At 44.9% G+C, this 18,653-nt stretch overlaps 1 protein-coding gene across 1 annotated transcript; it reads right to left on the minus strand.

The window, feature by feature from the left end:
* Positions 1-1,793: 1,793 nt before the first annotated feature.
* ppp1r14c (protein phosphatase 1, regulatory (inhibitor) subunit 14C) lies at positions 1,794-17,587 on the minus strand. The gene is made up of 4 exons (XM_062467761.1): positions 17,281-17,587; positions 6,033-6,116; positions 5,645-5,677; positions 1,794-4,290 (listed from the first exon to the last, which is right to left on the minus strand). The coding sequence occupies exons 1-4, from the start codon at positions 17,512-17,514 to the stop codon at positions 4,216-4,218; spliced, it is 426 nt and encodes a 141-aa protein (XP_062323745.1). The 5' UTR covers positions 17,515-17,587; the 3' UTR covers positions 1,794-4,215.
* Positions 17,588-18,653: the final 1,066 nt, after the last annotated feature.

The raw sequence follows: 18,653 nt of genomic DNA on the forward strand, positions 1-18,653 counted from the left end.
TAGCTTTACTGCAAGGCAGCTGCAGAAACGCCACAAGCAAAGAGGCCAGGGTGATAACTATTTACTCATTTTAATTTGTGATATGACACACAATTGTGATGTGCAATGTACAGTATAAGCTGATATTATTAAGGAAGTACATCTACTTTCGGAAACAGTAGTCTACTATTTCACTGAAGTATTAGCATCATGACATTAGCCTGTGTTGCCCGGGCAACACATACTACAGTGGTCTATGATGTAGCGTTATCTGTTTTCAATCGTTAAAATAAACATTCCTCATATACATTTTCGTTGTAGGATTTATTCTGACATTAGTAAACGATTTGTTGGTGAAATTACCATTACCTGTGGTTTCAAACCAGTGTAGCTCACTGCAACGCTGTAGCTTACGTGAGACACACTACAAAAACATCTACAGTAGCTTACAGTACACAACTGTAGGAAGTCAAACGGCGACAGAACATGTTCGGCACTCCCCTTACTTAAATCAAAAGTCTATCTAACTACTAACCTGAACTTCATTGCCACAGCCTAAACGTTGTCAATCTGTTCATGAAAATAATTAATTTCAGCTTAAACCGTACAACGGAACGTTAAATCCAATTCAACCAACGCAATCGCTACCAAGACGAACACAGCAGTAGTCTAGTACTGTACCGTAGTAGTACAATTTACCGGGCAGCTTCTCCACACAGGGCTATATCGCATTTTGCGTTGTTACTGACAATGATCGCTACCAGTGAGCTTTTTATGAATGAGCGATTTTCCACTAAATAAATGTCAAGCTTATTTACGTTTTGGGGGGCATATTTTCAGTTAGCAGATGGTACTGTTTGAATCGCGATTCCATCTTCTACTGCCGGGTAACGTAGAATAATCTTCAAAGGGGGTTCTTTATTAATGAATGAATGCAATGAGTAGGCTAAATGCCTGAAAATATCATGAGAAGGGAAAAACTTAAAATGACGTTTAAGTCATAGAGATTAGGTCAATTTTTACACCGGTCTGCCCCATTTATTCGTTTTGTTTCAACGATGAGGCTGCCTCTTGCAGGGGAAATGAGAAGACATCTATTTCATTCTACACTTCACTCGTATTTTCAGTTGTAAATGAGCAGCAAAAAAAAAAATGCTTTTAAATCTATGTCATCTTTATAAATAATAAGTATGCATTTTTATATAAAATATACAGAAATATCAGTTGTAAAAATGTCATTCAAAAACGGACCCCTGTGCAACCGACGCAAGCAAGCACACCCTACAATTTCCCCAGAAATTGTACCCTCTCTAGTTAGGTCTATAAAATTTGTGTCACTAAATCGAATGACATTCATTGTGAGCCCACGAAGGAGGAATGCGATGCCCCGGGTCTCTAATGGTCTGTGTTGGTGTAAAGTATCTGTCTATAAATGGTGCAGCCTACAACACAGCCTCAACTGTATTGCCTGAATGGTAGATAATGCTTACTTACATTTCCATTTTCCATTCCAATTAAAAAACGTCAAACTTTGGATTGCCCTTTATTTCGTTTATTAATGAATTAATCAAATGTAGCACATATTTTCGCAACTATGTTTGCTGCCTAAATTGCAATATATAGCCAGGAAGCCGATATGAAATAATGGCGCAGATCCAGCACGGGCACGATAAGCAATAATGTTATAGACCTAATTTGTGAGCCTCATTTACTTTGAGAAAGGTAACGGGTGTAGGAGTGCAGTACAGTCTATATAAATTTCTGAAACACACACCTCTACCACTTTAGATGCAAACACCACAGGGGACACGGCATTTAAACAGTTCAGAGTCATGAATCTCTCTTTATTATCAGCAAAAACAAGACCACACACATTTACAGTTTAAAAACATAGACGCTCATTGTGGATGTACAACAAAATAATACAATTCCTGCAGAAAAAAGAGTATAGTGTTCATAATAAGGTATAAAAAGGAAAAGTTTTTTTTTAAATTAAAAAGTTCTGGGCCAACAAAATGTCCCCGTGTCATGCTACTTTAAAAACACATGCAAACATAAAACTCTCCAATACAGACACTCTTGAAACACTTTTTCACATACTCATGAAATTCCATTAGATTAAAAAAATTCCGCCTACATCCCCTGAACAGTCTCTTAAGAGAGGAAATACCTATGCCTGTTGACCTAAGGTGCATATTAACAGTTGTCTTCATCTCCTTGTTTCCTTCTTCTCCCCCTCATTCGCATTGGAAACCTCAAAGCAACAACCTCAACAAAATGGCCGACCCTAGTTTCTGTTTGTTGATGGCGCTCTCACTTCAAATGGAAAAGAGGGAGACAAGGAAAGGAAGCAACTTTGGAAGCTTGGGATGCACCCCTACCTAACTGTGTCAATAATGACAGACTTGACAGACACACTCAAAGGCTGTGGCATCAACCAACATTTAAAACCCCTTTTACACAACCGTATACCAAGCAGGGAGGATGAAGAACTGAAACAGCACCGTTAGATTTCCTGGTTTCCTTCTGGCGTGTCAGTCACGCCATTTTAACATAAAGTTCTACAGAGTAGTAAAAATATGGTGAACATGATTCCTTTTTTTTTTTTTACTTGTTTATAAGTTCGTAATATCTACTCTTATCGTTAACCATTTCTCTGCCCTTAGCATGCAAGAGTGCTTTACTACTAGAAGAAATTGAATGTTGCCCTGCTTTTGTCTTTGGCAGCTTGTGTTAGTACAGAGCAGGTTTGGGCTCGGTTCCATTTCCGATGAGTCCATTCAGGTTTGACTGTGTTAGAATTGGAACTGGAGGCCAACGTGAAAGTGGAGTGATTGTATCAGAGCTTTCTGGTTTTGAGTGTAGTTGGTGCAAAGGAGGCTGCCTACAATAAATACCACTAAAACCCTCCCCTGTAAAAATGTGAGCTAGTTTCAGAGCGCACCCTATAGCCTGCGGAAACATCCTATTTAAAAAGTGTATCATTTTAACTTATATAGTCCATCAACATGAAAAAGAACATCCTCACTCTAGAATCAGCGACGGACACTTCTACGACCTTCTATGAGCTGAAATGAAACGTGATCTCAGTGTGTGACCCTCTTCAGTGGTGTAGAGGGTGTACAGAGGGCATATCGAGCCCCTCTCCTCCAGGTGCTTGTTCCTGCCCCATGTAACCCCACAGATCTTCTAGTAGGCATTTAATTGTGTATTACATCAACTACACCACTCCCCCCCTCCCTTCCCCCCCCCCCCCCCCCCCAGAAAGCAATACAGCAATTTTGTAACAATGGTTTGTGCTTGACCTCGCCACAAACTCCCACAGTGACCTGACAGATGACTGATATGTTTTCTTTTGTTAGAACATCAATTATCAGCAGAGGTTAACCAATCGGTGATGGCAAAGGAGGAAGCAATGGGTGTCATGTGACATGAGAAGCTCAGGACCGCCAATCATACAGGTCTTGTAGTCTCACCCAGAGAACTGCAGTACCCATCATGCCTTGCTACAGTAGGGATGGTTCATCTCACGCACCACCTAGAATTTGGGCTTTGAGGAACATCTGTTTCTTCAGATCTGCATTCATGGCTGGCAAGTTGGTTGGGGATAATCAGCTGTTTGGCTGCTAATATAATGCTATGGCATGTAATGTCCTCATACTGTAACACACATAGGCAAACACTTTAAAAGTTGTAACATTAAATACCTCAGTAAAACTGAGAAACTATGAAGCATTGTGTGTAAATAGCTTACGGCTTTCAAAGCACACATTAATTCAACAATAAATAAATCATTATTTTAAAATACCTATGGTTATATAGTTTGCCGGGACAGTGTTGGTTTGTATGGCTGTTGGGTTCAGAGGTGGAGGAGCTATGAGGTTTGTAAAGAACCAATACGTGTTTTAAGTTAATATTGATTGAATGTTGAGTATTGTTGTATTTAACTGCTGTTAAAATGTTCAGTTTATGACTTTAAAAGGTTGTAGTTGTGTCATTGAGATACGCATATTTAGTATGTAATTTAAATCAGTTATTGGCATTTTGAGATGCTTTGTATGGATTGGTTGTGCAGTATGTTTGCATCACTGGCAAAGGGTAAAGATGAGTTATTTTTTTTAAAGAAAAAAATATATTGTGAGCTTTTGTGTAGAACAGGGTTAACACAAGGTATGTCAGTAGAATGCTTGAACAGTTAGATTATGGTTGATTTATGGTTGATGTGGTTGCCATCCATTATAGACCTTTCTTTGTTGGTGCACTGAGTTTTCTCATCCCCCTTATTCTGCCCAGCAACTCACGGACAAAATCCTACAGAAAAAAAAGAAAGAAAGAGAAAGAAAGAATGTTATGAGACACTAGGACAGAGACAGAATCTGTAAACAACACTGACATCCTCACTGTACTAGAGGTTAAAGAAACCCTGACCTAATTACAGTCTCCCATCTCTCCCTTCATCCATCCATCCCTCCATCCCTCCCTCCCTCTTTCTGTCCCTTTAATCTATCTCTAACCCCCCCCTTCCTTGGTCTCTCTCTTTCTCTCTCTCTCTCTCTCTCTCTCTCTCTCTCTCTCTCTCTCTCTCTCTCTCTCTCTCTCTCTCTCTCTCTCTCTCTCTCTCTGGTCCCTAAGTGAGAGTTCTCTATGGGACTGTATTCACAGAACAACGGCTGTACTGTCCCCTAAACATTACACTCAACCACTGTTGGTGTGTGTGTGTGTGTGTGCATGTGTGCGCGTGTGTGTGTGTGAGGACATGACGCACATCAACCGCTGTCAACTTGGCCAGCTACCCACTCTGCATACCAATGTCCTTGCGGCGGTTGTCACAGAATGACCTAACGCCATCGGGTTCTAGTACACGTGTGCACACCCTGTACACACACACACACCCTGTACACACACACACCGTGCCTAGACACACACAATGACAGATGGTCATTGGAGTGGATTGGCAGGATGTGTTTCCAGTGTGCAAAGGTGGGATTTGTGTGTGCTTCATTTAATAACAAAAATGGTTGAACCCTAACCCACCCAAACACTGATAATCCCTACCGGCACACACTCACCATCGAAAGTTATACACACACTCGGAAACACATACAGCATGAGCATGTGTTTCTGACTAAAGTATAGACGACTGTGTTCAGTGTATGGGTGGGTGTATTTGTCTGTGTGCTTGTGTTTGTGTGTTTGAGCGATGATGAGCCTTGTAGGTCAGTAGGTTGATGTAACAAACTCATGGTGGATTTGAGTGGGCTGCTCTTTTGTACTCAATAGCTGGAAAAGTGGTCTCCTGTGTGTGTGTGTGTGTGTGCATGTGTCTAGGATATCTGGTCCTTTTAGCCCATGTGTGTACTCAGGTCAGAATGTAGCGATGTGTGCAGACAGAATGACTGTCTGAATGCCTCAGGGTGGGAAGGGCTGAGTGAATGTGTGTGTTTGTGAGTGTGCATGTGTGTACTGTATGTGTCTCTGTGTCTGTGAGTGTCTGTGTGTCGTCTGCGTGTATACGTGCCTATGTGTGTGATTTTGTTTGTGTTTGTTTGCCGGTGTGTGTGTGTGTCTGTCTGTGTGTCTGTTTGTGTGAGGGAGTTGAAGGATCCTAAAAAACACTTCTGGGATTTAACAAAGACCAACACAGATAACAACTAAATGTACTTACCTCTGTGGGTTTAAAGCAGTCTATTAAGGATTCCTGAGAAAGAGAGAGCGTGTGAGAGAGAGAGAGAGAGAGAGAGAGAGAGAGAGAGAGAGAGAGAGAGAGAGAGAGAGAGAGAGAGAGAGAGAGAGAGAGAGAGAGAGAGAGAGAGAGAGAGAGAGAAGAGAGAAATATTTTATGAAACTCTTTAGAGAACGTGGTGGCGGGGCCCACTAGTCTATTAGGCAAAATAACATTGAATAGTAAGATTGACAGCAAGCAAAACAGGACAGACCTGAAAGAGGCATTTCATCTGTTCAAACTGAGCCATTAATGATTCATGTGTCAAAATCAGAACGAAGCATCACGCAGTGTGGGCTCTCACACACACCCACACACACGCACACCTTACCTGCAGTTTGACAGCTCTCTCATCTTCACTGTTGACCTCCAGCAGGTCGTCAATGTCAATCTCTACCTCTGGCATCTCTTCTTCCTGCAGAAACACACAAACACGGAAAGTCAGTCAGTCAAATATACATTTATATCACATCCTGGTCAGTCTGTGGCTTATTTACTTGAGATAGAAAATCACATTCTGCGATGCGGGTAAATAACAAATATCAGAATTATTATTAAGTCTACACACATAAACACACATACAGTCCCGGAACACACAAACACATTTCATGAACACACACGGCCCATGAACACAAATACACAGCCCGTGATACACAAACATACACTGTGCATGAATACATACACACTGCCCAAGACACAAAACACACGCACACATACACACACACACACCCGAATCACTCCACCCTTCTCTAATTGCCAGCACATTTAGAATCTAAGCCACTCACAGCATAACAGTATAGGTTACTAAGCTACCAACAACACAGTGTACTGTACCACACAGCTGGGCTGTTCTTCTGTGGGCAGACCTATGAAAGTGTAATCTGGTGCTGTCACTGCAGCGCTGGCTCGGGTCGACGGCCGACGGGGAACATAACGTTACGCTGTGCGCCACTTCAAAGATCCGTGTGCCTCGGAACTATTAAACCACAAAGTTGGTGTGTGGGTGTGTTCGTATGTGATAGCCCCAGGCTGCTTTTGGTATTCAGACCTCATCAAAAGGGATTGGCTCTTTGAATTAGACAGTGCAATCCTGCGGAGCAAGATGTGTGCATGGAGATGGGGGGGTGGAATTCAGTGTGCGACTATGTTAAGGTAATTGACTACCACACACAAGAGTTGTTTAACTCCTTATAATATCTGCATTATTGAGGAGAATCTTCTACAGTTCTACAGCTAATGGCTGTTTCTTCCAATAGTCTTGCTCTCCAAAACAGAGAGGGGGACAGTGTACCGCTTCAATTCGAAGTCCTGAGATGAAACCGAGAGGATGGGAGAGGTAAAGACACAAGGGAGGGGTATTTAGCAGTCAGTAGGAGATGTTAGAATGCACTCAAGAGGTAGCCAAATAAGGTGGAAAACTAACTTCACTTAAGTTGCTCTTTTGATCCTACGGTCCTAGGCTAGTATAAGTAAAGGCCGTCACTCCATGATGTAAACCAGGTTGAGTTTATAAATATATATGAGCAGGAAAAACTGAATATGAATGTCCGCCTTTCGGTCTGGGTGACAGAGACCATAGTGACCCACTTCCTGAGGGAATGGCAGGAACAGATAAACAAGGCTCTAATTCCAAATTTGGCATGAGAATGACACTCTTTCATCCCGTTGATATATTCAAACGCAGCTGGTGTGAATGTTATGAGGAGCCAACTAAAGGATTTGTCAACATATATTAAAGTACACATGAACCTGTCGGTGCCCTGTGTGTTTGTGTGTGTGTTTGTGTGTTTGTGTGCCTTTCCCTCTTGTCAGCATGTAGTTCATCTCTCTCTCTTAGTGATTGGCGATGATGACTGAGCTGTACTTGAAGCGTGGCCACAGATAAACACTGCTGACATGCTCTGCTCTCTCTCTTACACACACACACACACACACACACACACACACACTTCTTTCCAAACCCTACAACTCTGCACCGTTCTGTTGCTACGTGAGTGAGTGGGTCTGTGTGTGTGCATGCACGCCTGTCATTACTTGTGTGTGTGTATGTAATGACAGGGGCAGGCACAAAGCTGTTAAGCCTCTCAAACATGTAGCTGTAGATGGACCCTTAGTGTCAGAGATCTATAAATAGTCCTGGTCTTATCCAGAAACTCACCCAGAACCTCCCAAGGAAGGTGACTTTCCATTCAGCCCTCAGAGAAGAATGACAGAGAGAGATACCAGACGAGCCCAGGAGAGAAAAAGAGAGACAGAGAAGGAGAACGAGGAGGAGAAAAAGAAGGAGCTGGTTGGTCTACTTGCAGGGCTCACTCACAGACTGCTTAGCAGCCACAGCGGTCTGCAACCTCAGTGAGGTCAATCCAGCTGGCCCAGCCTCAGTGAATGACTCACCATCCTCCATACACATTCACATAAACAAAGAGTCAAATCTGTCACAACGAATCAGCCAATTGGCTACCTGTTGTATCACGGAACCAGAATGACTTGTTTACTTTATACCTAAAACACTTTTCCCCTTCACTTTCACACGCTCAGTTAGTTTCGATGAAACTGCGCCGCTTTTAAGAGACAACTCGTCTGGCGTCTGTGGAAGAAATTGCGATTTCCGGTGTGCTTACATTATTCACTAATCAATATAACTAGTCATTGGATACTAGTTAGTATGTTCTCATGTAAGCTTGCTATTAATAAGAGTATATGGTGTCTATGTGTCAGGGTTAATAGATGTTCGTGATCAGGAGAAAGTACTGGGTAAACGTCCTTGGTCATGACTACAAGGAGAGCGCCAACTATGATCTCTCTAGTCTGAGTGGTCATGTGTTGGGAGCTGTGAATCTCTTCCTCTGAGACTGTTGTAACGTCATTACTGCCTGACTGTCACTATCTATGTTTACATTCCTGTGCCCTATAAAAGATGGTCCTCCGGCTTTCAGAGCTGAGAGAGACATGATTGAGACCTAAGCCTGGTGTTGTGTGGTCATTTATTGTCAGAGGTCTGGTTTTCTCTCCCAATCTGCAGATTGATAATACTTATTAAAATCCAGAACTCAACTGAACTTAGTCACTCCGTTTATGAAGAGACGGACAAAACACTTTCTTCATCACGTCTCATACAGTTTTAGCAAAGCTAACACCTGAAGATGGTTCTACTGTCTTCTACTGTCTTCCATGAACTCTTGTCCTGGTGGTACAGATGTGGAGTGACAGTGGCTGTTGGAGGTGCACCAGAGTTGTGACACACCACACAGTTAGTCCTTTTGCAGTAGTCATTCCCCCCCCCCCCCCCCCCCTCTGTTCTTCTGCCTATCCATCTGTGTGTGTGTGTGTGTCTGCGCGTGTTTTGGTTTCTATCTGTGTACGTGTGTCTGTGTGTGTGTGTGTGTGTGTGTGTGTGTGAGGGTCTGTGTGTTGAAGAGGTATGTCCTTAACCACTGATCAGTTCACAATAATGAAAGATTACAACTAATGATTACTTTATTACTTTTATACTGTTTGGAATGCTCTGAATATACTAAACAATGTTTGAACTATACCCTGCAATTAGCTCATGAGAACATGGAACGTAAGGGCCATTTCTAGGAGCCCTATCTAAAGCCTAAACAAACGATATCTAGCATGCGGCACACAAAGCGGCTTACAAAGGCCATGTTGATTTTCATCCCCCTGACGTTTCTTGGGAGAGAAAAAAAAACATTCCTGTATCCACTGTCGAGTCTTCTGAGATACTGAACTTAAGTGTATCAGACACCCACACCTTATAGATCTATAATAAATACGTTGATTTTGTCTTGAACTTGGCGATTCACTTCATTGACTTGGTACTTTCACAGCAATCAGATACTATCTAATATGTTTTGAGTGTGTGTTGGACAAGTAAGAACTTGAGCTTCCACACTGGACACATTCAAACAGACGGGCCCTGTCATAGCCACAACACTGAGTTTACACCCACAGACCCTCCAAGTAGTACTCCAGAGAACACGGGACCCCCACACACGCAGCAATTATCTAGTGATTAAGATGATCAATTTACCCGCTCCTCCAAATGTTCTGTATGAACGTGATAAAGAGAGAGAGAGAAAAAGATGATGAAACAGGAGAGCCTGAGGAGAGAACAAGGAGACAGTGAACAAAGCACACAGACTAAGACTGAGAGCCATGGAGACAGAGAGAGAGACATGGAGAGAGAGAGACATGGAGAGAGAGAGAGACATGGAGAGAGAGAGAGAGACATGGAGAGAGAGAGAGAGAGAGAGAGAGAGAGTGGCTCAGGGAAGGAGAGACGGATTGAAAGAAATGTAGAAAGAGGGAGAGAGGGGAGGGGAGATAAGTGGGTCGCAGTGATTAGTTTGGGTCTGTGGGGCTGAGAGGAGGAGGATGGAGGAGTGGGCGGTGCAGGAAACAGCCCAGCTCAGCCCAGCTCTGCAGCACTCCGTTACACAAGGTTAGAGAGAGGGGGGGGACTGGGGGGGCTGGGATAACACAGCATATTAACTTTATTCACATCCTCGCTTTGAGAGAGAAAGAGAGAAAGAGAGAAAGAAAGGGGCGGGAGGGAGGGATAGTGAAAGAGAGGGTGAAGAAGATGAGAGAGTCATGCAGAGACAGTCAAACAGTGAGGTGAGAAGGAATGAAGACTTCTTCGGGAGGATAAGATCACGCTGGAAAAGAGAAAAAAGAGAGGAAGAAAACGACTCCAGACAAAGAGAATACGGTTGAAAAAAGTACGAAGGAAAATACACCTGCTTCGGTTGTAAGTGCACGCTCCGGCTCTCCCTCTGCAGTAAGATGGAAGGGAATCCCCCCCTCTTCTTCTTATCTCTCCCTCCCTTCCTCACTCTCATCCCTCTCCAATCCCTCCCCCCCCCCACTCAACAGTCTTCGGGTATCCAGCCTTCTGGCTATGCGCTTCTTTCAACTAACAGAACCACTGTTAGCAGTGGTTAGCAGTGGTTCTGGGACTCACTGTTAGCAGAACCACTGCTAACAGTGGTTCTGCTAACTGCTAACTGCTAACAGTGGTTCTGGGACTGAACAGGAGGAGGGCTATTTAAGGGCTCACTAGGAGAGAGAGGGGTAGAATCATATTCTGACAGACAGCTAGTCACATGGTCATGATGCATCGGCTCCAGCTAGACCTGAGAGACACGGCTCCAACAGATCCAAGTCGGGAACATCAAGTCAAGATTGACTTGTTCACAAATGACTGTTCTGTGCTCTCTCACTGTGAAGTCTATTGGTCCAGCGCCTCATGTTTTCTCTTTCTCCTCTGCTACCGTCCTGGAGCTTTCCTCTCTTCTAGGCGGTATTTGGGGGATATGCATTTCCTTAATACCCTACATCCCCCTCACTGTATCTCCCTCCACTGCCCCACCCCTCCCACCCCCACCCTCTCACATCCCAACAGATCATGCAGCAGTTTGACTCATTCTAAACAGATTTCCCATCAGCCCCCGCTGGCAGACAGAACTGAAACCACGCGTCTTTCGAGGGAAACGTGTGTGATCGGTTGGAGGGAGGGATGCATGAAAGGGCAGTGAAGGTGGAGGAGAGGAAGAGGACAGTAGGGTGCAAGGGGGGTGTAGAAAGAGAGACTTGTGTACCAGTAAAGTACACACTGGTTGACCTTTTGTTTTGAGACATATTTGACACTCAGCCACAGTGTGTGTGTGTGTGTGTGTGTGTGTGTGTGTGTGTGTGTGTGTGTGTGTATGTGTGTGTGCGTGTTGACACATTTCATATAACACCAAAGAACAGATGGATCATCTCCAAAACAAAATGGAGGTGTTGACAAGCAAGGTTTAAATATACAGAGATAGCTACCAGCTGAACAAACACACACCTCACACTCAGACACACTTTTAAAGATCCTGACCTGTTGTGTTAGGGGCTACAGTATGGGTCTGTGGCCACTATATTAAGTAGATATCCTGCATGTGAAATCCCATGTTTCAAACTATGACCCTCCCCCTTTGCTCTTAAAACAAATCAGGGTCACTAATTAAAACAGTCATCCAATCGATTGTGTCCTCCCTCCAGGCCTAAGTGTCAATCAATCACTGACACCTGCATTGACTGATGGCAGTAACGGGGTCCTAATTCCGGTGTGTTCCTATTACAAGTAAGTTCATCGTTTTTATGATATTCAAATTTCAACCAACTAACATTTCACAGTTAATTGTTTTCAACCTCCTAACATTTAAATAATCATTGTCTGGGAGGGCAAGTCACATCAATCGTCCAGACCTGTCTAATCGATGCACGAGTCTCATCCCATCCATATTCTCACAACGACACACACAACAGGAGCACAGATCATGTTGCCAGCTTGTTTTTCAGCTGCTGTATGTCAGGTCAGATGGCTGAGCAGTTAGGGAATCGACCTATTAATCAGAAGGCTACCAGTTCGATTCCAGGCTGAGCCAAATGACATTGTGTCCTTGGGCAAGGCACTTCACCCTACTTGCATCGGGGGGTATGTCCCTGTACTTACTGTAAGTCGCTCTGGATAAGAGCGTCTGCTAAATGACTCAATGTTTTATTCAGCAGCAAGTCTGGTCATTGACCAGTCGATGTATTGGTTGGTGAGAGGTGCAGAGTCTAGTATGTTTCTGTAGTGGAGCTGTTTAGTGTAGCAGTTTGGTCAGGCTATAGTGGTTCCCACCAACCTAATCAATCCCAATAAAGACAGCCTGTTAGATCTATGTGAGCGTGTGGGTTTTATGTGTGGACTAACAGATACAGATGCCTGTATGTGTGTGTGCTTAGGCAAGAGCATGTCTGTTCGATTGAGCTGTGATGACATGCCCTGGGTAGAATTGCAGCATTCTCCTCGACAATATCATGGTCTATGAGGATCACATGATACTATAGATTGGTTATAGGGAGGAGATGGCAAGGAGACCTGGGAAACTCAAGGTCATAGGAGGGAGACGGAAAGAGAGAAAGAGTGAGAGAACACGAGAGAGAGAGAGAGAGAGAGAGAGAGAGAGAGAGAGAGAGAGAGAGAGAGAGAGAGAGAGAGAGATACAGCTGTACCAGAAAGAAGTTGGTGTTGACGCCAGGGGGCGAGGGAGTCGGCCCAGAATACAGAATCCCCCGTCAATCACACTTACACACACACTGACGGACACACACACACACACACATGCACACATTAAATCTGCCCCGAGACAGACCCTCTGTCAGTGTATACTACCACCCACGCTGGTGTTCTGTCTTTGCATTGATCCGGAGAGAGAGGGTGGGCCCCAGGGGGGAGGGGGGGTCATAGAGCAGACAGGGGGAGGGGGAGTGTGCCTGTGCTACTGTCTCCTTATCCTTCACTTGGCCCAAACAAACTGCAGACTGACCCAATCTTCTGTGTGTGTGTGTGTTTGTGTTTGTGTGTGTGTGTGTGTGTGTGTGTGTTTGAGAGAGAGAGAGTCTGTGTGTGGGTATGAAGAGATCCTACGACCTAACAGTGATAAACAGTGGGTAAATCCACTATCAATACCGTCAGGAAAGAGCACCGTTAGGTTGTGTCATTTCATGCTTGTTCACAAAAAGACGCTTCTAAAAGGAATCCATTGACTCGTATCCTGAATAAAGTAGGACAATCCAGAACATCTTCCCTCCTTACCATGCAGAGAGCACAGACATACAGTATGCCCGCTCGCACTGAAACTGCAGACTCGGCTCGTCTACGAATAAATGAACACCCTCCCGTATTCACACTGCAGACTCTGCAGCTCTACAGGACATAGAGAGAAAAGCCACAAGCAGCACTTGTGTTGTTCCTAACGACCTCCATTGATTGTGAAGGAGAAAAGTCCAAGCCAGGAGGAATCCATCACTGGGAGCTTTTAATCACTGGCTGAACTTGACCTCAGCACTAAACCAGACAGTTCTAAGATGGACCAGACCAGATTACCAGACTAAACCATATATAGATATAGATAGACTGAAGGAGGTGACTGAGAAGGAGAATGGTGGAGATTTATCTTTCTCTCTCCACCTTTAGCATGTCCTATACTTCCCTTCTCGTAGCCAGGCATTGCCAGACCAATTCACGAATGCGGAGTGGTCTGGAACTTCTCAATTCGTTTGAGATTTCCCAGGGGTCATTATCAATGGTTGCAGATCAAAATCCAACCCGCCCCATATCAGAGAAACAGTTGTGATTGACCAGACCTGATTCTGGTCTGAGGGAAATCAGTTTGAATAGGAGGGTAGCCAGACCCATCTGCCAGAGCAGATAAACCATGAGGTGGCAGATAGTTCTGCTTCCCAGGCTACTTCTGCTTCCCTCCCTCTGAATGCTGTTCTAGGAGCAGACCCCAATGCGCAGGCCCGGGCTCTCTTTGGATTCATGAGAAACATTAATCACTGCCAAAATTCCCCTTACGTAACACTATGAGAGAGATGGGGTGGAGGAGGGGGAGAGAGAGAGACCTACAAAGGACAATGTAACAAGGGGGAAAGAAGGAGGATGGGGAACATGAGCAAAGGAAGAGAGAGAAGGTGAAATAGAGGGAAATGATAGAGAGAGAGAGTGGGACAGAGGTCAATAGAGGATCATGCTTCAGTGCTGTAAATGGCATTCTGAGATGCTCTTGATTTTCCTGCACATGCTGTGTATAGAGAAACTGTGGAGGATGTGTTCCCAGTTTTCCATAGGGAGACATACTGTACATTAGCTTGCAACTGAGCATTGTATAACACACACACACACGCCAACACATACATAAACACGGGGGGGGGGGGGGGTAACATTCTGGTTGAATTACAGGAAGTAAAAATCAATTTCTCTGAAGAGAGTAACCCCACTGCCACTCTATCAGTTGCTAGACACACAAACACACACAGACACACACACACGCACACACACACACACACACACACTGGTGTCCGGTTTTCATATGAAAGCGATACATCCCCTGACCTTAAAGCCTGTCCAGCAATGCCTATTCAGCAGTTGGAGAACACACACACACACATGCTCACAATCCCACACAAAAACGAATCCCCTGACAGCACACCTGTCTCTCCCCCCCCCCCCCCCGTCCCCCGTCCCCCGTCTGAACATGTATGAAGCGGGTGTGACGTCCTGTCTCCCTGGTCATGTGACCAAACAGCACTGCCGTAAAGTCCACCTGGCCACACAGTCGTTAGTCATCAGCCCTCACTCAGAAGAGACAGCTGAGAAAAGGGGTTTACTGGCTGTTGATGAGCGTCAACCAGACCCGCACGCTGGTAATACATTCCCTCACACGCTCTCATTAAGCAGCATGTCAATGCGCTGTGTTGTTGTTTGAAAAGGGATCATTTGGAGGTCACATAAAGTCAGTTGCTTCAGGTGACCCTTGTCACAGGCTGTGTTAGTCTGTTACATCTACCAGAACAACATTTGACATCTGATTCATGGGAACCCATCAGATGTTGATATTCTTTTTATCATCTTTGTGTCGAAGTGAGGCTGGGTGGCGGGTTGTCTCTTGACAGACTCTGCCTTGACAGGCTTGAAAATGAATTTCTCCCTCCCTCTGTCTCTCCCTCTGTCTCCCCCTTTCTTTTCTCTCTCTCTCTCTCTCTCTCTCTCTCTCTCTCTCTCTCTCTCTCTCTCTCTCTCTCTCTCTCTCTCTCTCTCTCTCTCTCTCTCTCTCTCTCTCTCTCTCTCTCTCTCTCTCTCTCTGTCTGTCTGTCTCTTCCTCTCTCTCCCTCTGTCTCCCTTTCTCTTCCTCTCTCTCTTCCTCTCTCTCCCTGTCTCTCCCTCTGTCTCCCTTTCTCTTCCTCTCTCTCCCTCTGTCTCTTCCTCTTTCCCCTTTTCTCTCCCTCCCATCTCTCTCTCTCTCTCTCTCCCTCTCTCTCCCTCTCTCCCTCCCTTTCTCTTCCTCTCTCTCCCTCTGTCTCTTCCTCTTTCCCCTTTTCTCTCTCTTTCTCTCTCTTTCTCTCTCCCTCTCTCTCCCTCTCTCCCCCTCTCTGTCTCCCTTTCTCTTCCTCTCTCTCCCCCTGTCTCTTCCTCTCTATCATCAAGATGTCACCGAGCAGGAAATGTCAAACACAGTAGCCTACAATATAGCTCTAGGTTGGAAATTAAACAGCTGCAAGGCATGCTTGAGGCTGGATCACATAATTATACCGTTCAGAAGGGGGAATATTAGTATTAAATAAGAAAGTGTCCTGATTGAGTGAGTGCCAAACTATTGTCAGTGTGTGTGTGTGTGTGTGTGGGGGGGGGGGGGGCACACACTATGCATGAACATACACAGCACATACTGTATACGAACACACACACATACAATATACGCCCCACTCCATGCATCCAAACACACATACAGTATACCCCCCATTTTGTGCAGAGCACTCACTGCACATGAATAAAAATATATATTTAAACTCATATGCACAAGCTACACACACACAGACACGCACAGACACACATAATGTGCATATGGGTGGTTATGTCTGAGATCTGTGTCTGTGGAAATTGCTCACTGGATGAAAGGAGGTCAGAGGGATTGGAGGAGTGGGGTTGACTGGCATCAGCACATCTTTCTTTAACCCTCTGGCCTTCTTTCCTCCCCCAGTCCTCAGCTCTCTTCCATCCCCTCCCCCTTTTTTTCCTTCCAGCATACTGTGCTACATGGAGAACCCGCTAGCGTGCAAACACATACAGTCCATTGCCCTCTGGAACAACCCCCACTTGAACTGTTAAAGAATTGGACGGGCGCGCGCGAGAACGTATCGACACACGGTCCATACAGTGTGCACGGAAAATCGTCACCCTATCAAGGGTTAAAAAGGTCAGAATAGTCCCCTTCGGCGATAGCCATTGGTGTGAATATTAGGCTACCATATATGTGTCATTACGAATACAAAAATTGTATAGGCCTAGTCTCAGTGGTACTGACATGATAAAAAATGGCATTGCGTAAAACACTGACCAACCCAAAAATAATAGCTCAGTAGAGGAAGGTGACACCCCGCCCCCCTTCTTATTAGCGCGTATTTTGTCACAGTAGGACTTCAATACGCAATTGATGTGCAAAAAGCGCAGCTGTCCGTGAGCCTTTCTATCATTCATTTGACCCTGTGGTCCATCAGGCTGGCTCTTGCTCTCCCCGCAAGCTAGAAACACTGCCCTATGGGTTTCAGAGGAGAGGAGAATATACCGGCGGATTGGAGGGTTCCGGGGATATGCATCCAGACAGTCGGTGCTTTTTACGCATCCCCGACCGCGTCCTTCTCCGTTCACTAGGCACACGCTCCGAAAAGACAGTATGTGACAAGAGCAAGTATTTAGGGAAGAATATTTGAAGGAGACATCGACCTTAATTAACGCGCATAAAGGAGACATTCACTGAAGATGCCACAGTACAATTCAGGCAGTGTCAATTGTAGTTATTTAAATGCATTATCAACAAAGGCATTCAAAGGCCTACAGCGCATCCGACCCAGACATAGGCTACTGACTGGCATTTAGCACATTGCTTGAATGAATAGAGCAAATACTGTCGAATAAACCATTTAGCCGTATGATGTACTCTATGTTGAACAGCCTTTAGTCTAGTGCAAGGGAATAACTCAATGCTCACCTCGCAATCGTATAACTCGCTCAGCTGTTCAATGATCCATTCCTCCAAGATAAGTCTTTTACGCAGCTCCTTCCTATCGTACTTTACTGTCACTTTTCCCTGCTTTCTTTGGACCGGGTCATCCCGGGGCATGGGGCTGGATCCGGCGCAACCCACGCCGGGCGCAGGCTGGAAGAATACCCGGCCAGCGGCCGTGGGCAGCGGGGCGCTCGTCTCGGTGCTGGCGGCTGACATTGCGTGGGGTAGACAATGTGTGGGTGAATGAGTGGCACTACGAGTGAAACAGGCTGCGAATGAACGGTGCTTTTAAACACCTGCTATTTAAAGCTCGTCGCGCATCCCCGGCGCGAGGGACAGCAGAGAGGGCGGAGCGTGCCAAATTCCCTCAATGGCTTTTTTTTTTAACCCTGTCAGTGCCACATTACAGCGTGTTGGGAAAGTAGAGTCCTTTTCGACAATGTTGGGGGCTCCAGAGCCTTGGCCTTAGCCAAAACAGGGGCAAAAAAGGGGCAAAACAGGGTGGGGAACGACAAGGGGAGGAGGGAAGCTTGGTGTATTGACAGTGATCCCTCTATACTTCATACTACACTACACTGACTGGGCTTCTCTGCAATGTCATCTGATAGAGGAGCTACGATAAAAATAACAGGGTTAACACTTGAAATCCAACCAACACGTTCATAACTCATTAAGACAAGTTAGTGCTGAGTTGGAAACAAAGTAAAAATTGTTTCAACTTAAACTAACATGGTTAAATGACTGAAATGGTCTGAATGGTTAAATGGGGCTATAAAAAAACTATGGGAGCCTTTTAAGTTAACTTAGTTTATAAGTTAGTAGTTGTCATTTTTAAGGTAACTTGCTCAGTTGACTGAAGTGCGTCAGACAGTGCGGGGAGAGCAGCAGAGACTTTAAACACTCATCAATAATGGAATTTATATAAGATGATCCTCCCACTAATGAAGTTATTGTGTCCCAAATGTGAGAGCTTGGTGGTATCTCCCCACCCCTGCTATGAATAACCACAGCATGGGCATGTAAGGATACACTCATAGTCTACTATACACCACACACACACACACACACACACACACACATACACACACACACACACCTACAAATCATTCAAGTTCAGATGAATGGATCATAAATTATGTCTGGGATTATACTGCTACCCTGTGGCATATCAAGGTATGGTGAGACATTGGCTACTGTATGTTTACTGTAAAAAGTCTAGGTGTTCCCGCACTGCATTCGGGAACCTGAAACCTAGTTCACGCTGTTGCGTATTTTTACGGACTGCGCGTGTAACTTTTCAATGCAATCCCCCAAATTTATTTGCACTGTCAAATGGTGGTGGGCGGGATTTACCG

Source organism: Osmerus eperlanus, chromosome 8 (assembly GCF_963692335.1).
Source record: "Osmerus eperlanus chromosome 8, fOsmEpe2.1, whole genome shotgun sequence".
NCBI classification, from domain to species: Eukaryota; Metazoa; Chordata; class Actinopteri; order Osmeriformes; family Osmeridae; genus Osmerus; species Osmerus eperlanus.

Bases quoted from the DNA above. Each gene is read 5' to 3' on its own strand.
- ppp1r14c (XM_062467761.1), bottom strand. From the start codon at position 17,514: ATGTCAGCCGCCAGCACCGAGACGAGCGCCCCGCTGCCCACGGCCGCT. The intron at 6,117-17,280 runs GTGAGCATTGAG...GTGTTTCTGCAG, and splicing joins GCGAGTTATACGATTGCGAG to GAAGAAGAGATGCCAGAGGT. The intron at 4,291-5,644 runs GTAAGTACATTT...TTTTTTCTGTAG, and splicing joins ACTGCTTTAAACCCACAGAG to GATTTTGTCCGTGAGTTGCT.